At 40.9% G+C, this 26,358-nt stretch overlaps 1 protein-coding gene across 1 annotated transcript in view; it reads right to left on the bottom strand.

Annotated features, from left to right (window-relative positions):
• LOC126299633 (uncharacterized) overlaps positions 1 to 26,358 on the bottom strand; it is a 60,483-nt gene that overhangs the window by 9,703 nt on the left and 24,422 nt on the right. Inside the window, exon 2 of the mRNA XM_049991674.1 lies at positions 20,667 to 20,852. Within this exon, the coding sequence (XP_049847631.1) occupies positions 20,667 to 20,852 (186 nt within the window). The remainder of the gene's footprint in view (positions 1 to 20,666; positions 20,853 to 26,358) is intronic.

Raw genomic sequence — 26,358 nt, 5'->3', positions numbered from 1 at the left:
CTTGGAAGTCCCCTGCAGAAATATTGAGCCACGTTTCCTTTATAGCCGTCCATAATCGCGGAAGTGTTGCCGGTGCACGATTTCGTGCAGGAACTGACCTCTCGATGAAGTCCCATATCGGGCGATCTGGGTGGACAAATTATTCGCTTGAATTGACCAGAATGTTCTTCAAACCAATCGCTGACAATTGTGGCACGGTTACAAGACATCATTGTTTGGGAACATGAAGTCAATGAATGTCTTCTAAAGATCTGCAAGTAGAGAACATAACAATTTCCACTCAATGATCGGTTCAGTTATTGCGTGTAAACACAACCCACACCATTTTGGAACCACCACCAGCTTGCACAGTGCCTTGTTGACAACTTGGGTCCATGGCTTCGCGGCATCTGGGCTTCACTCAAACCCTATTATCAGCTCTTACCAACTGAAATGGACACTTATCTGGCCAGGTCACGATTTTCCAGTCGTCTAAGTTCCAGAAGAAGAAACGGGAGTAAGTTTATAAGAAACAGGGGATCCAGTATTAGCATCAGAATTTAGGAGAGCTCTCGATGACTTAAGATAAAATAAGGCTGAAGAGGTAGATAACATTCCACCAGAATATCTAAAATCGTTGGGGGGAGGTGGCTAAAAACGACTATTCAGTTGGTGTGTAGAATGTATGAGTCTGCCGACATACCATCTGACTCTCGGAAAAATATCACCCATAAAATTCCGAAGACTGCAAGAGCTGACAATCTGCGAAAATTATCAGCTTAACAGCTCATGTATCCAAGTTGCTGACAAGAATAATACACAGAAGAGTGGAAAAGAAAATGGAGGATCTGTTAGATGATGATCAGTTTATCTTTACCAAAGTTAAAAGCGCCAGAGGCAATTCGGGCGTTGCGGTCGATAATGGAAGCAAGACTGAAGAAAAATGAAGACAAGTTCATAGGATTTGTCGACCAGGAAAAAGCGTTCGAAGATGTAAAATGGTGCAAGATGTTCGAAATTCTGAGAAAACTGGGCTAAGCTATAGGTAGAGACGGCTATTTAACAATATGTACATGAGCCTAGAGGGAATAATAAGAGTGGACGGCCAAAAACGAAGTGCTCGAATTAAACAGGGATGTATTCTTTCGCCCCCTACTATTCAATCAGTACATCGAAGAAGCAGTGACGGAAATGAAAGAAAGGTTAACGAGTGGGATTAAAATTCAAGGTGAAAGGATATCAATGTTAAAATTTGCTGATTACATTACTATCCTCAGTGAAAGAGAATAAGAATCACAGAATCTGCTGAATAGAAGGGTTGTCTAATGAGTACAGAATATGGACTGAGAGTAAGTTGAAAAAAGACGAATGTAATGAGAAGCTGCAGAAATAAGAAAATCGAGAAACTTAACATCAGGATTGGTGGTCACGAAGTAGATGAAGTTATGGAATTCTGTTATTTAGGCAGCAAAATAACCAACGACGGACGGAGTAAGGGTGACATCAAAAGTAGACCGGCAGTGGCAAAAAGGGAATTCCTGGGCAAGATTGTCTCAAACACAGGCCTTAACTTGGGGGAGAATTTTCTGAGAATGTACGTTTGGAGCACAGCATTGTATTGTAGTGAAACATGGGCTGTGGGGAAATCGAAATAGAAGACAATCGAAGCATTTGAGTTGTGGTGCTACAGACAAATGTTGACAATTAGGTCGACTGAAAAGGTAAGGAATGAGGTTCTGTGCAGAATCTGAGAGGAAAGGAATAAGCGGAAAACAGTGACAAGAAAAAGGGATAGGACGATAGGACACCTGTTAAGACCTCAGGGATTGAATTCCATGGCATTGGAGGGAGGTGTAGACATATATTGGAATACATAAAGCAAATAATGGAGGACGTAGGTTGCAAGTGCTAGTCTGAGATGAATAGGTTGTCACAGGGGAGGAATTCGTGGCGGGCCGCCTCAAACCGGTCAGAAGACTGATGCCTCAATAGCCCATTAACGTCGTATTTCGCAGCACTCTCCTAACTGCCTAGTTCGTCGTTCGTTCAACATTGATTTCTGCGGTTATTTCCTGCAGTGTTCCTTGTCTGTTAGCACTGATAACTCCACGCACATTAGCTGTTGCTCTCGGACGCTAAGTGAAGGCCATCGGCCACTGCTTTCTGATGAGAAGTAATGCCTGAAATCTGGTATTAGCGGCAAGCTCTTGACACTGTGAATCTAGGAATGTCGAATTACCTAACAATTTCCGAAATGGAATGTCCCATGCCTCTTGCACCAACCACCAACCGCGTTCAGAGTCTGTTAGTTCCCGTCAAGCAGCCATTACCACGTCAGAAACGTTCTCGCAAGTTGCTCCGCCAATGCCTTGCCCTATTACTCTTCGTGTACGCGATACCGCTGCCATCTGTATATGTGCATATACAGTAGCTGTCGCATGACTTCTATCACGTCATTGTACACATACCAGTACACACCCTATTCTTTAAAGAGTTGAACTCCCATGTATGACACAGCTTCAAGCATCTGATTACTTCACAAATGAGTTACTGTATTAAATGCGCTGGTGCAAAAAACTTAAAGGTGGAAGTAATAATGGGGTGATGTGTCACTGGCAAGTAACATAGATCGATGAAACTTGGATCATACACGAAAGAACTGCACTATATAGTACAAAAGGTAACTGAAAGAAATACGCAATGACATGAACGGCAATGTAAGCTCTGCCACTTGCTACCACGCTGGTCATTACGTTGTTAGGGAGTTCTGTGATAGGGCGTTCCATTCCTCCACCAGCGTGTGTACTGTCTCCTAGTTAGGATTTATTGAAAAACCGCGCCGAATAATTTTTGATCTGTGCGATAAACTGAAAGTACTGTAGAAAACGAAAGAAACCGTGTGAAGCGAGTGATAAAACGTGATCAGCGACGATGATGAACAATTACATGTGACTCTGTGATCTCTGATTCTAAGGACATTCATAATTAATATTCTTTCCGTCTTTTGCCCAGTAAACAAGGACTGACTCTAGCTCTCTTGAGATAACCGCTGCCTTAGACTGACGTGACTTATAGCTCTTATTAAGATACAGGTCTGTTAATAAATATTGTGTGAATTATTTACTTAAGTGCTTTCAGAATACAGTAGTATATTTGTTGATCACAAAAAACCTCTTTCATTTGTAACTTAGTGCCCTCACTTAAGATACTCAAGAGAGTTTTACGTAGCTTCAGTCCTCTAATGTTGGCCACCATTGCTATCGACCTCACAGATTTTGTGAATTATAGTCTTCAAGCCTGCCTACTTATGAAAAAGTTCATTCAGTCTTTATCCAATTTTAAAGGTAAATGTTTAATAACAAAATTTGTTGGTTCTTTGTAAAAATAATGGTCGTAGTAAACATATGTTACGGAGCACATGTAGTCTACCATATTTGCTGTGACAGCAATCACGAAATATTAACTGAAAATACAGGCTGGTTGGGTAGTGAACATTAGCACCAGTGTGAAACTCCTTCACGTACGAACGAATCCACTTCCGAGTGAAATCTCTGATTCATGCTCTACTGAAATTTATTGCACCGATATGTGTAGAAGTAATGTACGTAAACCTTTTCCGCTTTTGGCCACAAATAGTTAAAATTTGACGTAGCATCTGACTGTTGTTGACGTCATAATTGTGTTTGAGTATGAATGTGGTTTCAGGAAATAGTTTTAATGCAAGTATTGACGATAGTACGAGGTACCCTCCGCCACGCACCGTATGGTGGATTGCGGAGTATGTATGTAGATGTAGATAGTAACATTCACTTTAATTTGCATTTTAAGCATACTGAAAGATCATTGAAAACACAACGCAACATGTTGAAGCCTGCCTTGGCGTCAAATGTGTGGGGTCTACGAAACTTGCATTCTCGGATCGCTAGACAACATTCAAACAAATCGTATCAATTAGTTACATTACGAAAATTAAATGACAATAAATTACTTAACTTTGAGAAATACACAGATGTGTCGCAAGCACAGGGCTACATACAAATGAGAAATCTCTTCAGTATATAGAATTCCTAAGTCGCTGGTCTTGAAGTGCCTAATCTTGATGCTTTTTTTTTTGAGGGGGGGGGGGGGGTTCGACCAGTCGGCGCGGCGCTTATGTCCTCTTCGCATAGAGGCCGCTGCTGTCGCGTTGTGGTCGTGGAGAGGGGTCGGTCAGCGTGTGATTGGCTGACGTCTTCTAACCCTTCCTGCTCTAACGTTTCCGACTCAGGTGCCGGCGCGTGACTACGCCGTAAAACAGTACGCTATCCAAACACGGTACGACACGTTACAGTGTCATTCCATAATACGGGGCTCCATAAAAGAATTTATCTATAAATTTATGTAAAGATATGTGATGTACTTTGTGCTAGTGAAGATACGTTTTCACTTTCATGTACGATATTAAGGAATCTCAGTGATTCGCAACAACCAAGAAAGAAAGCTTTGATGAGTACAAAAAAAAAAAGTGTATTAAAAATTACACGACATAGTATACTGCAGTAACTGACACAGGCAAGGGCAACTGTGCATATGTACGGGGGTCACTCCAAAATAAATGCAAACTATTTTTGTAAAAATACAGCTTTCATTCTTCATGTGTAAAAGTTTTACTGTGTGTAGATACATCCCTCCTGCTTGTTTTCAAACTTAGTTCAACCTGTTCCCGTGAGTGGTGCCGTCACAGCATGTCTTCAAGATGGCTGCTACACTTGACGCTCGTCAAAAACAACGTGCTGTCATAGAATTCCTGTGCTGTGAAAACGAGACAGTGGGAAACGTCCACAAGAGGTTGAAAAAGGTGTATGGAGATGCTGCTGTCGATCGCAGTACAGTTAGTCGGTGGACAAGCAGGTTACGTGATGAAAGCGGGCACGGCAATATTAAGGATTGTCCTCGCAGCGGCAGGCCTTGTACTGCACACACTCCAGACAATGTGCAGAGAGTTAACGAATTGGTGACTGCTGACAGACGCATTACAGTGAACGAATTGTCACACTAAGTTGGGATAGGGGAAGGAAGTGCTTGCAGAATACTGAAAGTGTTGGCGTTAAAAAAGGTTTGTGCCAATTGGGTTCCCAGGATGTTGACAGTGGCTCACAAAGAAACAAGAAAAATGGCATGCAGCGAACTTTTGGAACAGTACGAGAATGGTGGAGATGAATTTCTTGGAAGAATTGTGACTTGGCTCCATCATTTTTCACCAAAGACGTAGAGGCAATCAATGGAGTGACATCGTGCAAATTCACCGAAGAAAAAAAGTTCAAAACCACACTTTCTGCTGGAAAAGTTATGGCTACGGTGTTTTTCGATTCCGAAGGACTCTTGCTTGTGGACATCATGCCAAGTGGAACCACCATAAATTCTGATGCATATGTGACGACACTGAAGAAACTTCAAGCTCGACTGAGTCGTGTTTGACCACATCGGTAAGAGCAAGATGTTTTGCTGTTGCACGACAATGCATGGCCACATGTCAGTCAAAAAACCATGGAAGCAATCACAAAACTCGTACAGACAACAATGAAACACCCGCCTCACATTCCTGACGTGGCTCCATGTGACTATCATCTCTTAGGGAAATTGAAAGACACTCTTCGTGGAACAAGGTTTGAAGATGATGACTCCCTTGTGCACGCTGCCAAACAGTGGCTCCAACAGGTTGGTCTAGAATTTTACTGTGCGAGTATGCAGGCGCTGGTTCCAAGATGGCGTAAGGCAGTTGAGAGGGATTGAAATTATGTGGAGAAATGAAAATATTGTTATTAAAGGATATATCTACACACTGTAAAACGTTCAAACATGTAGAATAAAAGATGGATTTTTAAAAAAATAGTGTGCTTTTCTTTTGGAGTGACCCAAGCCTGTCTCTTCAGGTCGTTTATCAACGTAGTACGACGTATGCGCAATTAAAAGTTTTTGTCCGAAAGTAAGCAAACGAAGCGTGACTAGTGTGCGAAGTAGCAACTGCGAGAGAACAAATAAGCTGTTATACTGTTTTGATAAACGCTAGAAAGCAGTTTTTATTGACAACTTCTGTGTATATACCTGTGTTTAATATTAAGTTGTTTATTTATTGTGTGATAACGTGTGAAGCATTATACAAATTTGACAATATGGTTAGATCAAAGCGTAAAGAACATAATGACGTCGACGAAATTTACGACGCCGACCAACAGGAAGTTGTTCAAGAAACTGGCAACGAACAGATAATAGACAGTTAACGGCTGAAATTCCTACTGAGAAAGAAGATAAGTACGAAATAGACCAAACTGCTATTGCCCATGAGCAAGAAGCAGGAGGTAGTAGCAACACATACACTATAACCACAGTGATAGTGTTGCTAGTATGTCTGTGATGGAGGTGGCGGAAGCTAACCTTCTGACACATCCAAAACTAGAAAAAGACATAGTTTCACGCTTAGTTCGAAAGTTCAAATGGCTTTGAGCACTATGGGAATTAACATCTATGGTCATCAGTCCCCTAGAACTTAGAACTACTTAAACCTAACTAACCTAAAGACATCACACAACACCAAGTCATCATGAGGCAGAGACAATCCCTGACCCCGCCGGGAATCGAATCCGGGAACCCGGGCGCGGGAAGCGAGAACGCTACCACACGACCACGAGCTGCGGACAGTTCGAAAGCCAGGAAAAAGGGAAAGAGAACGGGAAGAATAGTAATCTAGGCTTGAACGAGAACGTGAAGCTATAGTAAGCAGGCTTTAATCGAACAAGAACGTGAAGAGAGGCATGCTCGGCTTATGAAGAAGCTATGTAGAACTTATTGAAAAGAAAAAAGATAATAAATACGACTTTATGGAAGAGGAAAGGGGAAAGAGAAAGGAATTAAGAGAGAAGGAGTTAGTTAGGCAGTTAAATGTAGCTCTAACTACTCGAAAAGCAGAAATGGAGAAACGAATATGGTATTAGACGCTAGAGGTAAAGTTATCGCTGATGCTCTAAACGGATAGTCGGACAAGGTGCGAACTGAGGTAATATCCGTGCAGCAAAGCTCCAAGACTATGTACTGATGTAGGTAACACACAGCTCGCACATAGTAAGATCGAAGAGCGAGTAAAGGTCGTCACTTCTACCGTGGAAGAAATGTTTTCAGGTTGAGGGGCACCACTAAAAAAGAAGTCAATCAGGAAACAGACAACGCTAACATGAGTCAAGGAGACGCGTGGCAAGATTTTCGTGGAGAGTTAGCCAACATCCGAAGTATATGTTACAATCTACTTTTGTGACGCTACGTCACATAAATTGACATTTTAGTAAAAGAAAAAAGGTTTTTGCTTGTGTCACGTGTGAATTATAAATTATGTGAAGACTGTGTACATGTGCGTGATGTATAAGAAATATTTAAAAAGTTAAATAATACCACCAAAAACCACATACAGCGATGCGATATAAAAAAGAACATTTTTTTTGTATAATATCTGTGTAATATAGGCCATGAAGATCAGAGACAACGTTTTGATTGAACCTCTCCTGTTTTCGTTTCGTCTAGCGGTAGGCCGCTGTTGTAGCGCTGGATAATATGTAATATTAGTCTGGTTGTAATTTAGTAAAATATACTTATAATTATTATTAGAAAGAGTGTATTATTGACTTAGTTGCCGCCTCTCATGATAGTAATCATTAATTATAACTAACAAAGTTTTTACAGAACTTCGTAGTGCAGGGAACTCATCTCCTCTATCAGGATTTAGTCGGCCATTACGCTGACTATATTATTTAATTAAAATTGCATGTCATAATATTGAATGTAAATGCGAGAGACTTCTCAATTTTGATCTTTCATTAATTTCAAAGTTAAAAAGAGAGGTGATTGATATCATTTACTAAAATCCACAGCACTGAATGATTTCAGTATGTTTCATTTTGGCCGCCTAACGGCAGATGAGATTCTCTCCAGTTTTGCCTTGAAAATCATTCCATTCAATTAGCTCAGCAATATCTCAGTTAATCTTTGTGTAGTTTGATACATAAATAATCAGTAGCCCCTGAGACCCATATTAATAATTACAGTTTGCATAGGAATACGCATATTTTCTTTTCTAAACAGCAGTGCTCGCGAAAACTATTTATTAGAAGGCGGTGAGTCACGCGTTGTGTTTTAAACATATTATATCGTACGTACTTCGGGGCAGTCGATGTCCGTACGAGTCTTATCGCAGTAAAAGTTAAAACCACTCCAACCAAAATCATAAAATATAATTATAATTATCCTGAGATAAGTGGTCCCACAAATTCATGTATATAATTATACCGTGATACTTTCCCAGAGTGGCAAAGTAACAGACAGTATCTGGTAACAGAAACTGAACAGACAGTGTGTAATGATACACTGTTGAACAATGAAATTAATGGTCTTGGCGGAATATTGTGGCCGGTAGATGCACAGATGGAAGGACACGCGAGGGGAGAGGGGTAGTGGTGGGGGTTACAGGACAGGCGGTGTAGGGGAAATGCCGATAGCTGCAGGGGAGGTGTCGTACTAAACTGAAGTCCACATTCCCCTTTTTTTTAAATATTAAGCAGGGAGCCTCCACGCCCACACTTGCAAGGCGATCATTCAAAAAGATCTGTCACTTCTGCTTTGGTTGGTATCTAAAAATAATTTCGCCGAAAATGCAGCGATTTATTTTCGCCTGGCTTGTTAACTATTTGTAACTTTCAGAGAAGCATCATGAGAGGGAATTTTGGGTGAAAGCCACACAGTTCTCTTGTTGCCCTGTTAAAATCTGCTTCTTTTGCTGAAACACCACATACATAGTCTCACCTCACTAACATGGGGTGCAGGTGCAATTACGAGAGAATTCTAAAACAGTGGTTTACAAAGTTTATTAAGTGAGGAGCTGAGGAAAAGTAAGCTCAGTATCTTATGAAAGAGCACATCGTCGGTACGAAATAAACATGTAATATCTCACTTATGTTGTTCCAAAACCCATAGCATTTCTTGTTTCACCAGCTATCGATGGCCCATAAAAATTACATTCTTTCATCGAAAAAGTCTGTAGTTAGTGGAAGAACATGGTAGATAATGAAGTTTTGCATAATAACCACTTGGGAGAATACTCTCCGCTTTGCGTGCTATCATATTCTAAAGTCTCATTTCGATATCTTACGCCGCTTATGAAATATGAGGAATCTTATGGGCATTTCACTCTGGTTTTGTCGCTGGCGCGGCGCGATCGCAAATGAGTCTGCTACGTCAGATCAATTTTCTCGAGGCTAGTGACAGATAGAGACCACCAACCAAGTCTAAAGAAAAATTCAATTGTTAAATTTCACACACAGCAACATATGTAATAGACACCAAAAGCAAAATCGCAACGATTCCTATTTTTCATTGCAAACTTTTTCAAATTTCGCACTGTCCCTTACTTCCACATAAATATCACAATAACTATGACCATTAGCGAAATGATGGGCACATCTCAATGGACCTGACATATAAAGCTACAAGTAAAGCAAAAATTAATTTTTTTACCGAGTAGTTTCCGTAAAATCGTTTGAGATAGATTGCAGGGTGTGCACCCCGATTCTGTCATCGTCGACTGGCCGAAAGGTGGCAAACTCTGTTGGATTCCCCTTCCGAACAAACGAATGAACTCGCCCTATGGTTTGGACGAAAACTGGCCACTGAGCAACAGCTACCGTATCTTGCGTGGACTCTATCCAAGGCTGCATCGCACTACGGAAACACACCTTTGTCACAACCAGTTTATAAACGCATGCATGGAAATGACATGAGGTCATATACCCATGAACATCAAAAATACGTAAGAATCTAGCTAGCCCTGAACAAGGGATGACTACATTGACAAAACTCATGCAAGAAGAAAGCCTTATAAACACAAGCAGTTTCAAACATTTAATGAAGATAGCAAGAAAAATATTCACCCTGTAGTTTTCATAAAGATTTTAGGCATGTAAATATTGAGCAACCAGTAAAGGAAATAAAAGAAAAATTTGGAGTAGGTATTAAAATTTATGGAGAAGAAATAAAAACTTTGAGGTTCGCCGATGACATTGTAATTCTGTCAGAGACAGCAAAGGACTTGGAAGAGCAGTTGAACGGAATGGACAGTGTCTTGAAAGGAGGATATAAGATGAACATCAACAAAAGCAAAACGAGGATAATGGAATGTAGTCAAATTAAATCGGGTGATGCTGAGGGAATTAGATTAGGAAATGAGACACTTAAAGTAGTAAAGGAGTTTTGCTATTTAGGAAGTAAAATAACTGATGATGGTCGAAGTAGAGAGGATAATGTAGACTGGCAATGGCAAGGAAAGCGTTTCTGAAGAAGAGAAATTTGTTAACATTGAATATAGATTTATATATCAGGAAGTCGTTTCTGAAAGTATTTGTATGGAGTGTAGCCATGTATGGAAGTGAAACATGGACAATAACTAGTTTGGACAAGAAGAGAATAGAAGCTTTCGAAATGTGGTGCTACAGAAGAATGCTGAAGATTAGATGGGTAGATCACATAACTAATGAGGAGGTATTGAATAGAATTGAGGAGAAGAGGAGTTTGTGGCACAACTTGACAAAAAGAAGGGACCGGTTGGTAGGACATGTTTTGAGGCATCAGGGGATCACAAATTTAGCATTGGAGGGCAGCGTGGAGGGTAAAAATCGTAGAGGGAGACCAAGAGATGAATACACTAAGCAGATTCAGAAGGATGTAGGTTGCAGTAAGTACTGGGAGATGAAGAAGCTTGCACAGGATAGAGTAGCATGGAGAGCTGCATCAAACCAGTCTCGGGACTGAAGACCACAACAACAGCAACTACCGCAGTCATGAACAGAACGTCAGAGAATGCAGTTTACAATCTTGCATAACACCGAAGATGCGTCATTTGGGTGCTATCCACAATGGAAACATGTGATACATTCACGGAATTTGAAAGAGATTTCTTGGGACGTTTTTTGTCAACTTCCGTACAAGAACCTCTAAGAAAAGCAGTTCACTGCCCAGGACCATACAATCCCAAGATAGAAAGCCTGAGACGGTATTCTGAGAAATACATTAATCTTACGAGAGACTGGGAAGAGACTATCTCGCATAGCGATGTACTGCGAATACTTGAGGCACGTTTGCCAGTAAATATTAGAGAGAAACTGGTGATTATACCTGACATATATGTAACAGATTTCTTAATTGTGATAGACTCACTACACTTAATATAGAAAGATGCTTAGAAGTCATGTAATAGTAATGATTCAGACCAGTCTAATAATAACAGCAACTGGAATCATGCTAATCAATAGAATGATGGTAGTCCAAGAAACGGTGGTTCTAGATTACAGAATACAGGTAATCCCAGTCCGAATCATAATAATAGGCTACAGTTTGATGGCAACAGTAACAGTTACCATCATAATCACAACAATAATGGCAACTATCAAAACGGTAGTAGTAATGGCTTTGAACAGGAAAAGAAGGAACGACAACGGCTATAAGAATAATAACCGGAATACAAATATGCAACGAATGGGTCGTGGCAGGACCTAGGACCCAATGGATCCTAGCGCTAGGCCACCACCACAGCAACAACATATAAATCAAGTATCGGCTATACGGTTGCCTGCTAAAAAATTATCACCAGCAATGGCAATCGCCACAACAGAATGTGCAGCAAAACCAAAGCCCAATACAAAGTGTGCGTATTATAGATCTGACAGAGGCCGAGAATAAAAAGCAACAGCGGGCGTTAAATTTTACGCGAACTCTGTAGGCCTTCGTCAGAAATGAAGGCACTGGCCGACAACCAAACCATTGCATGTTACGGTGCAATGAGGAGAAGGATTTACAGCAGGAGCTCTCAGAAGAAGCCCGTAATTGTGCTAGCGAGAAAGTCGAGTTAGTACAAAATGCCACTAATGATTCTATAAAGGGTTTAAGCGTCCACATGATAATAGACACTGGCGCGTCCGAGTCAGTTACGGAGACAAGTTTCTTTAAACAGGTCAACCAGGTAAAACGTTTACCTATTTCTCCAGTGCAGGATTGCAAAGTGGTAAGTGCAAACGGTACGAAAAGCCAACTCACTAGTTATTTTGAAAAGGAGCTATCAATTGCACTTTTCCATTAGTGAATCACTGCCGTTCCTGTGAACCTGGGCTGGGAATTCATGCGAGAGAGGACCGTACAAATAGACCTCTCACGTGGACTTTTTCAACTGATGAACCATGGAGAAGAAATAGTTCTGAAATTAATTAAGAATGTAGACATGCATGGCAAATATTGTATTGCTGTTAAAATAAAGTTTGATCAAACAAGGATTTTTTTCTTACACGATGATCAATTGCAAGAGGGTCATTGTAACTACGTGGCTGACCAAAAAAGAGACACGAAAACCACTAATAGTCCGACAGAAGACAAGGTATCAGAATCTGATTACCTGAGTACTATGCAACGAAAAGAATTAGCTGAGTTATTATATAAACATGCTGAAGTATTCTCAGAGTAACTTGTGGTTATTAGAGGATACATTTATTTCATGTAAGTCTGTGATTACCAGACTTATTGCCATGCCGCATATTCAGAACGGTGGACACAGAAAGATGCCGTCAATCAGAGAGGTACGCAAAAAGTTAGGATGTGAAGTAATAGAGACATCTTACTCACACTATAGTAGTTCGCTACTAGCTGTAGCTAAAGCGGATGGTAGCATTAGTTTGGTGCTCGATACATGAGACATCGGTAAGATCATCATACCGATGAGAACCCGACCTGAGAACTTGGATGGACAGATCCAAACGTTTTTTGCAACACAGTACTTCAGTTCGAACAATCTGCTTTCTTCTTACTGGCAGATAATGTTGTCGGAGCCCTCACGTAAATACACTGCGTTTATTTTGGCTGGGAGGAGTTAAAATTTTACCATTTGGTTTGAATGTAAGCGCAGGCATATTCATTGCAGCGCTTGATGCAGTGCTAGGGCCAGAATTGCTTGATCGAGTCACGTATATGTAGATGATCTACTTATGGCCACATGGCCACTGGAATCTGGGAGGAGCATATGGAACTAGTAGAAAAAAATTCGAGGTTATATGGGAATGCAGGAGCGACTGCAAATTTAAAGAAATCTAAGCTCGGGTGTCAGGAGATAAAGTTCCTGGGCTATTTCATTTCGTCAAATGGTATTGTACTCCCACCGGGAAAGGTGGAAGCAATACAAAACTTCCCGTACCCAGGAATAAGAATGCAATTGAAAGCTTTCAACGGACTCCATCTTTAGGCGTTTTGTGCCGGCACAATTACCTAACAGTGATGCAATTTTGAGTATACTAAAGAAAAATGCTCACTGGTGCTGGAATTATTCTTGTAAAGAAGCGTTTGATAACATCAAACAAGCTCTAGTGGAATAAGATGTACTGCAGCACCCTGATATGATTAAAGATTTCTGTCTAGCGACAGATGCATCGATTTGTGGATTCGGCGCTGGCGCTTGCTTTTTTGCAGACCACAGACATGTCAGCATGTCAGGAAAAGTAGAAATGCGTATTACTGGGTTGCAAATAGAAGCTTATCAGGATGTAAGAGACCATGTACAGTCACTGAGCTGGAAGCTTTAGTCGTCGTGTGGGCATTCAAAAAGCTTCCATATTACGTGTACGGCAAACATATAAAAGTCTTTTGTGACCGCCACGCGTTAAGCTTCTTGTTATTGTGGAAGTTATTACATGCTGCACTATCGAGATGGACGCTCGCTCTGCAAGAGTATGGTTTTGAAATTCACCGCATCAGAGGGCAGGATAATGTTGCGGACGCATTGTCTCGCCCGCCACAAGGTCTGCCAGAATTCGCAGACATGGTCGAAAAATCGACTGAATTTAGAGTGTTGCTTATAAAGTATGCTACATACAGGCAAAGTATTTTAAATATGTGAAAAGATCTCGACAAACTGCAAGATGTAGACCCACTGTGGAGGAATTTTCAGTACATCATAAAGACAGACCACAAGTATGTTTCATCAACGTAATCAGTTACAGGAACAGGTAGTGTTTCATCAGCAGGACAAAGCAGGTGACAAATGGTGTGTGTGCATAACAGAAGATATTCCCGAAGGCATCACATCTGTTGTACTCACAATTCTTGGAGTAATTTTGGTATAATAAAATGTATGAATAAGATAACTACCTATTGCCACTATCCAAATTTAAAGAGACATGTGCAGCGGGTAATTAGAACATATACTACTTGTCATCAGGAGAAAGAAAACTGGCGTTCTACGGATCGGAGCGTGGAATGTCAGATCCCTTAATCGGGCAGGTAGGTTGGAAAATTTAAAAATGGAAATGGATACGTTAAAGTTAGATATAGTGGGAATTAGAGAAATTCGGTGGCAGGAGAAACAAGACTTCTGGTCAGGTGAATACACGGGTATAAATACAAAATCAAATAGGGGTAATGCTGGAGTAGGTTTAATTGTGAATAGGAAAATAGGAATGCGAGTAAGCTACTACAAACAGGATAGTGAACGACTTATTGTGGCCAAGATAGATACGAAGCCCACGTCTGAAACAGTAGTAAAAGTTTATATGCCAACTAGCTCTGCAGATGACGAAGGTATCGATGAAATGTATCATGAGACAAAAAAAAAAAAAATTATTCAGATAATGAAGGGAGACGAAAATTTAATAGTCATTGGGGACTGGAATTCGACAGTAGGAAAAGGAAGAGAAGAAAACATAGTAGGTGAATATGGAATGGGATTAAGGGGTGAAAGAGGAAGCCGCCTGGCAGAATTTTCCACAGAGCAAATCTTAATCATAACTAACACTTGGTTCAAGATTCATGAAAGGAGGCTGTATACATGGAAGAAGCCTAGAGATACTAGAAGGTTTCTGAGAGAATATATAATGGTAAGAGAGAGATTCAGGAACCAGCTTTTAAATTGTAAGACATTTCCAGCGGCAGATGTGGACTCTGACCGCAATCTATTGGTTATGAACTGTAGATTAAAACTGAAGAAACTGCAAAAAGGTGGGAATTTGTGGAGATGGGACCTGGAAAAACTGAAAGAACCCAAGGTTGTAGAGAGTTTCAGGGAGAGCATTAGGGAACGACTGACAAGAAAGGGGGAAAGAAATACAGCAGAAGAAGAATGAGTAACTCTTAGAGATGAAATAGTGAAGGTAACAGAGGAGCAAGTAGGTAAAAAGACGAGGGCTGGTAGAAATCCTTGGGTAACAGAAGAGGCATTGAATTTAATTGATGAAAGGAGAAAATACGAAAATGCAGTAAATGATGCAGGCAAAAAGGAATACAAACGTCTCAAAAATGAGATCGACAGGAAGTGGAAAATGGTTAAGCAGGGATGGCTAGAGGACAAATGTAAGGATGAAGAGACTTATCTCACTAGGTGTAAGATAGATACTGCCTACAGGAAAATTAAAGAGACCTTTGGAGAAAAGAAAACCACTTCCATGACTGTCAATAGTTCAGATGGAAACCCATTCCCACGCAAAGAAGGGAAAGCAGAAAGGCGGAAAGAGGATACAGAGGATCTATACAAAGGCGACTTACTCGAGGACAATATTATGGAAATGAAAGAGAATGTAGATGAAAATGATATGGAAGGGTTTGACAGAACACTGAAAGACCTAAGACGAGACATCGCCCCAGGAGTAGACAACATTCCACTAGAGTTCCTGACAGCCTTGGGAGAGCCAGGCCTAAACAATCTCTACCATCTGGTGAGGAAGATGTATGAGACAGGCGAAATACCCTCTGACTTCAAGAAGAATGTAATAATACCAATCCCAAAGAAAGCAGGTGTTGATAGATGTGAAAATTACAGAACAATCAGTTTAATAAGCCACAGCTGTAAAAAACTAACACGAATTCTTTATAGACGAATGGAAAAACTGGTAGTCGAATTAAATCGGGGAATTACATTAGGAAATGAGACGCTTAAAGTAGTAAATGAGTTTTGCTATTTGGGGAGGAAAATAACTGATGATGGTCGAAGTAGAGAGGATATAAAATGTAGACTGGCAATGGCAAGGAAAGCGTTTCTGAAGAAGAGAAATTTGTTAACATCGGGTATAGATTGAAGTGCGAGGAAGTTGTTTCTGAAAGTATCTGTATGGAGTGTAGCCATGTATAGAAGTGAAATGCGGACGATATATAGTTTAGACAAGAAGAGAATAGAAGCTTTCGAAATGTGGTGCTACAGAAGAATGCTGAAGATTAGATGGATAGATCACATAACAAATGAGGAGGTAATAAATATAATTGGACAGAAGAGAAATTTGTGGCACAATTTGACTAGAAGAAGGAATCGGTTGGTGGGGCATATTCTGAGGCATCAAGGGATCACCAATTTAGTACTTGAGGGAAGCGTGGAGGGTAAAAATCGTAGAGGGAGACCAAGAGATGAAATACTAAACAGATTCAGAAGGGTGTAGCTTGCAGTAGGTAGTGGGAGATGAAGGAGCTTGCACAGGATAGAGTAGCATGGAGAGCTGCATCAAATCCGTCTCTGGACTGAAGACCACAACAACAACATGAGTTTCATCGCTGCTCACATGTTCCGCTAGCTATGAAGAGAACATTTTAGCACAGATAACGAGCTACAGACCAACGTAGAAAATTGGCAGAAAGCACAGGAGCCTGCTTCCTATGACGAGGGATTGGAAATTTGGTACAATGCTACGACAATGACTCAGTCGGAGCGGCGACTATGTAGAGGAGTAGCTGCAAAGTCTAGCTAACTGTTGAAAAGGAAACATTTTTGATTTTCACCGTGGTTTCCAATTCGCGATCTGTTGTTGTTGTGGTGGTCTTCAGTCCTGAGGCTGATTTGATGCAGCTCTCCATGCTACTCTATCCTATGCAAGCTTCTTCATCTCCCAGTACCTACTGCAACCTACATCTTTCTGAATCTGCTTAGTGTATTCATCCCTTAGTCTCCCTGTACGGTTTTTACCCTCCACGCTGCCCTCAAATGCTAAATTGGTGATCCCTTGATGCCTCAGAACATGTCCTACCAACCGGTCTCTTCTTCTTGTCAAGTTGTGCCACAAACACCTCTTCTCTCCAATTCTATTCAATACCTCCTCATTAGTTATGTGATCTACCCATCTAATCTTCAGCATTCTTCTATAGCACCACATTTCGAAAGCTTCTATTCTCTTCTTGTCTTAACTATTTATCGTCCATGTTTCACTTCCATGCATGGCTACACTCCATACAAATACTTTCAGAAATGACTTCCTGACACTTAAATCTATACTCGATGTTAACAAATTTCTCTTCTTCAGAAACGCTTTGCTTTCCATTGCCAGTCTACATTTTATATCTTCTCTTCTTCGACCATCATCAGTTATTTTGCTCACCAAGTAGCAAAACTCCTTTATTACTTTAAGTGTCTCATTTCCTAATCTAATTCCCTCAGCATCACCCGACTTAATTCGACTACATTCCATTATCCTCGTTTTGCTTCTGTTGATGTTCATCTTATATCCTCCTTTCAAGACACTGCGCATTCCGTTCAGATGCTCTTCCAAGTCCTTTGCTGTCTCTGACAGAATTACAATGTCATTGGCGAACCTCAAAGTGTTTATTTCTTCTCCATGGATTTTTATAGCTAATCCGAATTCTTCTTTTGTTTCCTTTATTGATTCCTCAATAGAAAGATTGAATAACATCGGGGATAGGCTACAACCCTATCTCACTCCCTTCCCAACCACTGCTTCCCTCACATGTCCCTCGACTTTTATAACTGCCATCTGGTTTCTGTACAAATTATAAATAGCCTTTCGCTTCCTGTATTTTTCCACTGCCACCTTCAGGATTTGAAAGAGAGTATTCCAGTCAGCATTGTCAAAAGCTTTCTCTAAGTCTACTAATGCTAGAAACGTAGGTTTGCCTTTCCTTAATCTTTCTTCTAAGATAAGTCGTAAGGTCAGTATTGCCTCACGTGTTCCAATATTTCTACGGAATTCAAATTGATCTTCCCCAAGGTCGGCTTCTACTAGTTTTTCCATTCGTCTGTATAGAATTCGCGTCAGTATTTTGCAGCTGTGGCTTATTAAACTGATTGTTCGGTAATTTTCACATCTGTGAACACCTGCTTTCTTTGGGATTGGAATTATAATATTCTTCTTGATGTCTGAGGGTAATTCGCCTGTCTCATACATCTTGCTCACCAGATGGTAGAGTTTTGTCAAGACTGGCTTTCCCAAGGCCGTCAGTAGTTCTAATGGAATGTAGTCTACTCCCGGGGCCTTGTTAAGACTTAGGTTTTTCAGTGCTCTGTCAAACTCTTCACGCAGTATTGTATCTCCCATTTCCTCTTCATCTACATTCTCTTCCATTTCCAGAATATTGTCCTCAAGTACGTCGCCCTTGTATAGACCCTCTATATATTCCTTCCACCTTTCTGCTTTCGCCTCTTTTCTTAGAACTGAGTTTCCATCTGAGCTCTTGATATTCATACAAGTGGTTCTCTTTTCTCCAAAGGTGTCTTTAATTTTCCTGTAGGCAGTATCTCTCTTACCCCTAGTGAGATAAGCCTCTACATCCTTACATTTGTCCTCTAGCCATCCCTGCTTAGCCATTTTCCACTTCCCGTCGATCGACGTTTGTATTCCTTTTTGCCCGCTTCATTTATTGAATTTTTATATTTTCTCCTTTTATCAATTAAATTCAATATTTCTTGTGTAACCCAAGGATTTCTACTAGCCCTCGTGTTTCACCTACTTGATCCTCTGCTGCCTTCACTACTTCATCCCTCAGAGCTACCCAGTCTTCATCTACTGTATTTCTTTCCCCCATTCCTGTCAATTGTTCCCTTATGCTCTTCCTGAAACTCTGTGCAACCTATGGTTTAGTCAGTTTATCCAGGTCCCATCTCCTTAAATTCCCACCTTTTTGCAGTTTCTTCAGTTTTAATCTACAGTTCATAACCAACTGATTGTGATCAGAGTCCACATCTGCCCCTGGAAATGTCTTACAATTTAAAACCTGGTTCCTAAATCTCTGTCTTACCATTATATAATCTATCTGATACCTTCTAGTATTTCCAGGATTCTTTCATGTCTACAACATTCTTTTACGATTCATGAACCAAGTGTTAGCTATGATTAAGTTCTGCTCTGTGGAAAATTCTACCAGACGGCTTCCTCTTTAATATTGGATCTTATATACGAATAGCCGTCGTGGTTCACAACAGACTTTAAGCCGACACCCACATAAACCGTTCATTTGAACGTTCAGTGGTGAGCGTTGAGCGTGCGGAGTTTCTGACACCACTGCGTGGAAAAAGCACGTTGGGGAGTTTTTCCAAAAGTGATGAGCAATATCTAGCATTACAGATATTCTTAACGTGCGTTTGAACGTTGACCTGTGAGATGGAAGAACGTCAGCTACGTCACGTTCACGCTATCTCTCTTCAGTACAGTGTCGCGAGACGCCATATTGTCTTTCAGCTGAAGCCTCAGCAGACTGAGGATCTCTCGAAAAACCGTCGTCAGTTGCATGAATTGTTGCAATAAAATGACGGGAAACCTGATATTGGTGGTTAAAGAATTATTGTAACTTGCATATTAGGGAACTATGCCTGAGGAACCAAAGGAAATGCAATGTTTCTGCTTGAGTTTGTTATAATTAATGTCAGTTAATAACATATCTAAGATTAGAGTTCTGAGAACGCTGTAAAGTGGAAAGTTTGGTCGTATTACACTCAAGTCTGGTAAAGTGCAATGAACAGATTCGAGAAGTGTGACACATGGACTTGTATGTTGCCAATTTACGTCCAGCTGGACAAAAAAAGGAAATACTGATCTTCGCATTTTCTTATAGGGCCTGATACTTTCTTATTAGTTTAATAAAAATGTATTCTGTAATATTTGATATTATGCAAATTTGTGCGCTCTTTGTGATTAGTGGGTTTGTTCGAGTGGCTTAATTTACACGATAGCTTGCACTACCGACAGTAAGATATTTTACACTTTGTTGTTTTAAGTTTTACACTTCAGATGTTGTAAAGATGACGATGAATGGGAAGAGTAATCTAGGAAGACTGACCTTAGGAGTTTAGTAAAAAGTGAAAATGACGAAATAATTTTTATCTTACGTGGAGAAATATAGTAAATTTGTATTGCCTTATTTGTAATCCATGGAACTTTTATAAGCCGATGTCCTTATTGATTTGTAACGTGTCCATGGGTATGGAAGTTTTTGTTTTTGTATACTACGAATAGAACAACATGACTAGCGAGTGGACAAGCGAGCTAATGTGCGCTTTAATAGAGCTAACAAAGGAATTTTACCGCTCGTCAATTTCGTAAACAGTGTGACGTACGAGTCGTTTACAGCTTAGAACTGCGGCTGCATCGCGCTGCGATCGTGTCTACCATATTAAGAACATGTAGCGTTTGCGTAAGCGGCAGCTTTTCTGAGCGTTCAGCAGCACGTGGAACTCGTCACGCTCAACGTTTACGTTCGAAAGGAGGGCCCTTGTGTCGGCGAGTTTAAGAATCACATCATTTCGTAACCGAATGTCATTCTATTTTATTATACGTTCTATGAATTGTTTTCTGAGGAATTTACGAAGTATGATTAATGTAAAGTAACTCGAGTGTTCGCCCGCCACCCTGCAGCGGCTAGCGGCTGACCTCGTTATTGACGATCTCGGCGACAGCCTCGGTGAGCTTGGCGAGCAGCTGGTTGGGACACTGGTGCCCAGCGCACGCAGTCGCTGCTGGCGGCCGGTGCACCTCCGCCTCGGCCGCCTTGTCGCGCTTCAGGAAGGGGCCCAGGTGCTTGCTCACCTCCTTCGACTTCTCCACCTGCTTCATCACCTGCAACAGCCGCGCCACTGTCGCTCTCGCTTACTTCAAAACTAACAGCGACACCTAAGCTGGTATATTGATTACTTTCTAATTGTGTTTTTGCAAATGGGTAACTGAAATCAACTAGCCATGTTCCTCATCAGATTTATTTTTTGGAAGTGAAACAGTTGTAGTGTATTCTATTTATATTCCTGCAGCTGTCACACCTTACCTTTTTATTCTTTATTAATTAAAATGCTATTTTCGTGTGTAAGCGTTTTATAAATAACAAATCAACTTCCTGTTACATGTGCCTCACTGCCTGCTGCGCCCGTTTCTACTCGATGCTATTTCAGCAACTTGTTTTTTTCTGTATGTCAGGTGCGTGGTTGTCTAGTGTTGGTGACTGTGATCAGAATGTCTAGAGACTAATTTCTGATTGTTGTTGTTGTTGTTGTTGTCTTCAGTCCTGAGACTGGTTTGATGCAGCTCTCCATGCTACTCTATCCTGTGCAAGCTGCTTCATCTCCCAGTACCTACTGCAACCCACATCCTTCTGAATCTGCTTAGTGTACTCATCTCTCGGTCTCCCTCTACGATTTTTACCCTCCACGCTGCCCTCCAATGCTAAATTTGTGATCCCTTGATGCCTCAAAACATGTCCTACCAACCGATCCCTTCTTCTAGTCAAGTTGTGCCACAAACTTCTCTTCTCCCCAATCCTATTCAATACCTCCTCATTAGTTACGTGATCTATCCACCTTATCTTCAGTATTCTTCTGTAGCACCACATTTCGAAAGCTTCTATTCTCTTCTTGTCCAAACTAGTTATCGTCCATGTTTCACTTCCATACATGGCTACACTCCAAACAAATACTTTCAGAAACGACTTCCTGATACATAAATCTATATTCGATGTTAACAAATTTCTCTTCTTCAGAAACGCTTTCCTTGCCATTGCCAGTCTACATTTTATATCCTCTCTACTTCGACCATCATCAGTTATTTTACTTCCTAAATAGCAAAACTCCTTTACTACTTTAAGTGTCTCATATCCTAATCTAATTCCCTCAGCATCACCCGATTTAATTTGACTACATTCCATTATCCTCGTTTTGCTTTTGTTGATGTTCATCTTATATCCTCCTTTCAAGACACTGTCCATTCCGTTCAACTGCTCTTCCAAGTCCTTTGCTGTCTCTGACAGAATTACAATGTCATCGGCGAACCTCAAAGTTTTTACTTCGTCTCCATGAATTTCAATACCTACTCCAAATTTTTCTTTTGTTTCCTTTACTGCTTGCTCAATATACAGATTGAATGGCATCGGGGAGAGGCAACAACCCTGTCTCACTCCTTTCCCAACCACTGCTTCCCTTTCATGCCCCTCGACTCTTATGACTGCCATCTGGTTTCTGTACAAATTATAAACAGCCTTTCGCTCCCTGTACTTTACCCCTGCCACCTTTAGAATTTGAAAAAGGGTATTCCAGTCAGCATTGTCAAAAGCTTTCTCTAAGTCTACAAATGTTAGAAACGTAGGTTTGCCTTTTCTTAATCTTTCTTCTAAGATAAGTCGTAAGGTCAGTATTGCCTCACGTGTTCCAACATTTCGACGGAATCCAAACTGATCCTCCCCGAGGTCTGCATCTACCAGTTTCTCCATTCGTCTGTAAAGAATTCGCGTTAGTATTTTGCAGCCGTGGCTTATTAAACTGATAGTTCGGTAATTTTCACATCTGTCAGCACCTGCTTTCTTTGGGATTGGAATTATTATATTCTTCTTGAAGTCTGAGGGTATTTCGCCTGTCTCATACATCTTGCTCACCAGCTGGTAGAGTTTTGTCAGGACTGGTTGTCCCAAGGCCGTCAGTAGTTCTAATGGAATGTTGTCTACTCCGGGGGCCTTGTTTCGACTCAGGTCTTTCAGTGCTCTGTCAAACTCTTCAAGCAGTATCGTATCTCCCATTTCGTCTTCATCTACATCCTCTTCCATTTCCATAATATTGTCCTCAAGTTCATCGCCCTTGTATAAACCTTCTATATACTCCTTCCACCTTTCTGCCTTCCCTTCTTTGCTTAGAACTGGGCTGCCATCTGAGCTCTTGATATTCATATACGTGGTTGTCTTCTCTCCAAAGGTCTCTTTAATTTTCCTGTAGGCAGTATCTATCTTACCCCTAGTGAGATAAGCTTCTACATCCTTACATTTGTCCTCTAGCCATCCCTGTTTAGCCATTTTGCACTTCCTGTCGATCTCATTTTTGAAACGTTTGTATTCCTTTTTGCCTGCTTCATTTACTGCATTTTTATATTTTCTCCTTTCATCAATTAAATTCAATATTTCTTCTGTTACCCAAGGATTTCTAGCAGCCCTCGTCTTTGTACCTACTTTATCCTCTGCTGCCTTCACTACTACATCCCTCAGAGCTACCCATTCTTCTTCTACTGTATTTCTTTCCCCTATTCCTGTCAATTGTTCCCTTATGCTCTCTCTGAACCTCTGTACAACCTCTGGTTCTTTCAGTTTATCCAGATCCCATCTCCTTAATTTCCCACATTTTTGCAGTTTCTTCAGTTTTAATCTACAGGTCATAACCAATAGATTGTGGTCAGAGTCCACATCTGCCCCTGGAAATGTCTTACAATTTAAAACCTGGTTCCTAAATCTCTGTCTTACCATTATATAATCTATCTGATACCTTTTAGTATCTCCAGGGTTCTTCCACGTATACAACCTTCTTTCATGATTCTTAAACCAATGATTAAGTTGTGCTCTGTGCAAAATTCTACTAGGCGGCTTCCTCTTTCATTTCTTAGCCCCAATCCATATTCACCTACTATGTTTCCTTCTCTCCCTTTTCCTACACTCGAATTCCAGTCACCCATTACTATTAAATTTTCGTCTCCCTTCACTATCTGAATAATTTCTTTTATTTCATCGTACATTTCTTCAATTTCTTCATCATCTGCAGAGCTAGTTGGCATATAAACTTGTACTACTGTAGTAGGTGTGGGCTTCGTATCTATCTTGGCCACAATAATGCGTTCACTATGCTGTTTGTAGTAGCTTACCCGCGTTCCTATTTTCCTATTCATTATTAAACCTACTCCTGCATTACCCCTATTTGATTTTGTGTTTATAACCCTGTAGTCACCTGACCAGAAGTCTTGTTCCTCCTGCCACCGAACTTCACTAATTCCCACTATATCTAACTTTAATCTATCCATTTCCCTTTTTAAATTTTCTAACCTACCTGCCCGATTAAGGGATCTGACATTCCACGCTCCGATCCGTAGAACGCCAGTTTTCTTTCTCCTGATAACGACATCCTCCTGAGTAGTCCCCGCCCGGAGATCCGAATGGGGGACTATTTTACCTCCGGAATATTTTACCCAAGAGGATGCCATCATCATTTAATCATACAGTAAAGCTGCATGTCCTCGGGAAAAATTACGGCTGTAGTTTCCCCTTGCTTTCAGCCGTTCGCAGTACCAGCACAGCAAGGCCGTTTTGGTTAATGTTGCAAGGCTGATTATGTTGTTAATAGTAATGAGAGAGGATGGAGAGGGAGAAAACTGGTGTCTAGTAGTCACAAATAGCACCAAGTAGGCCTCCACAATTAACGTCCTCACCAAAAGAATTTATTTCCATAAAAATCACTGTTGAAAGAAAACTCATTATTGAGAGACTGTTTAACCTGGGATACCCACGCAAAGTCTGGTGATCAAGAAATTTGCTCCACAACATTTCCTCCCCTGGTCTTCACCAGAATATGACGCGTCACTTTCATTGTCCAGCACCATCAGACAAGTGTGCGGTAATAGTTTCAGCTGTAGGTATCTGTAATTTCTGTCATTTCTGCAATGTCTAACTTTTCACGGGACTGTTTATTCCGACAACATTAGATAGGAGTTTACACAGGAAAAAAGGTTCACACAAGGAGATGCGCTGCTTTTCAACAAATAAAAAACCATTTTTCCATGCTATGGAGTGTAACAGACTTACATGTAAGGAATGGCGAGATCTTACCCATAAAAGGAAAACGAATAACCGATGAAAAGTTATTACTGAGCTCGTAAACTAGGATGGGATGTTTGAGAACTCTGACCATGGCAGATCCCAGTGGGACTGGAGCGAAGAAACCGGTGTGCGGTAACCAACTGCAGTATTTTCTGGAGCTCCTTAGTTCGTAAACGTCAAATTTTTAATTTGTTTGGTACAATATGTCCAAAATAAGAATATGAGTATCTACTATGTGGATATAGTCGATAGTGATTGTAACAGAGTTAAGTCAGTGACTTACTCAACAGGCAACGAATTGTAGTTGGCCGTGGCACAACGTGACCAGAAGAAGGGATCGGTTGGTAGGACATGTTCCGAGGCATCAAGGAGTCACCAATTTAGTATTGGAGGGCAAAAAAAAATGGCTCTGGGCACTATGGGACTTAAGATCTTAGGTCATCAGTCCCCTAGAACTTAGAACTACTTAAACCTAACTAACCTAAGGACATCACACACATCCATGCCTGAGGCAGGATTCGAACCTGCGACCTTAGCAGCCTCGCGGTTCCGGACTGCAGCGCTAGAACCGCACCGCCACCACGGCCGGCGGCCAGCGTAGAGAGTAAAACTCGTAGAGGAAGACCAAGAGAGGAATACACTAAACAGATTCAAAAGGATGTAGGTTGCAGTAGGTACTGCATCAAACCAGTCTCAGGATTGAAGGCCACAACAACAACATGGTTGAGCTGAACCGTGTCGTCGAGCATACAACAAAAAGAACGTTGATACCCATCAAACTGCCTGTGGGAATGTATAACGGTATTGTTGTTGTTGTTGCGGTCTTCAGTCCAGAGACTGGTTTGATGCGCTCTCCATGCTACTCTATCCTGTGCAAGCTTCTTCATCTCCCAGTACCTACTGCAACCTACATCCTTTTGAATCTGTTTAGTGTATTCCTCTCTTGGTCTTCCTCTACGAGTTTTACCCTACACGCTGCCCTCCAATGCTAAATTGGTGATCCCTTGATGCCTCAGAATATGCCCTACCAACCAATCCCTTCTTCTAGTCAAGTTGTGCCACAAACTGCTCTTCTCCCCAATTCTATTCAATACCTCCTTATTACTTATCTGATCTATCCATCTATTCTTCAGAATTCTTCTGTGGCACCACATTTCGAAAGCTTCTATTCTCTTCTTGTCTTAACTATTTATCGTCCATGTTTCACTTCCATACATGGCTACACTCCATACAAATACTTTCAGAAACAACTTCCTCGTGCTTCAATCTATACTCGATGTTAACAAATTTCTCTTCTTCAGAAACGCTTTCCTTGCTATTGCCAATCTACATTTTATATCCTCTCTACTCCGACCATCATCAGTTATTTTGCTCCCCAAATAGCAAAACTCATTTACTACTTTAAGTGTCTCATTTCCTAATCTAATTCCCTCAGCATCACCCGATTTAATTCGACTACATTCCATTATTCTCGTTTTGCTTTTGTTAATGTTCATCTTATACCCTCCTTTT

Source organism: Schistocerca gregaria, chromosome 1 (assembly GCF_023897955.1).
Source record: "Schistocerca gregaria isolate iqSchGreg1 chromosome 1, iqSchGreg1.2, whole genome shotgun sequence".
NCBI lineage: Eukaryota > Metazoa > Arthropoda > Insecta > Orthoptera > Acrididae > Schistocerca > Schistocerca gregaria.
The sequence above is the reverse complement of the archived record's forward strand: the minus strand, read 5'-3'. Positions and strand labels throughout refer to the sequence as shown.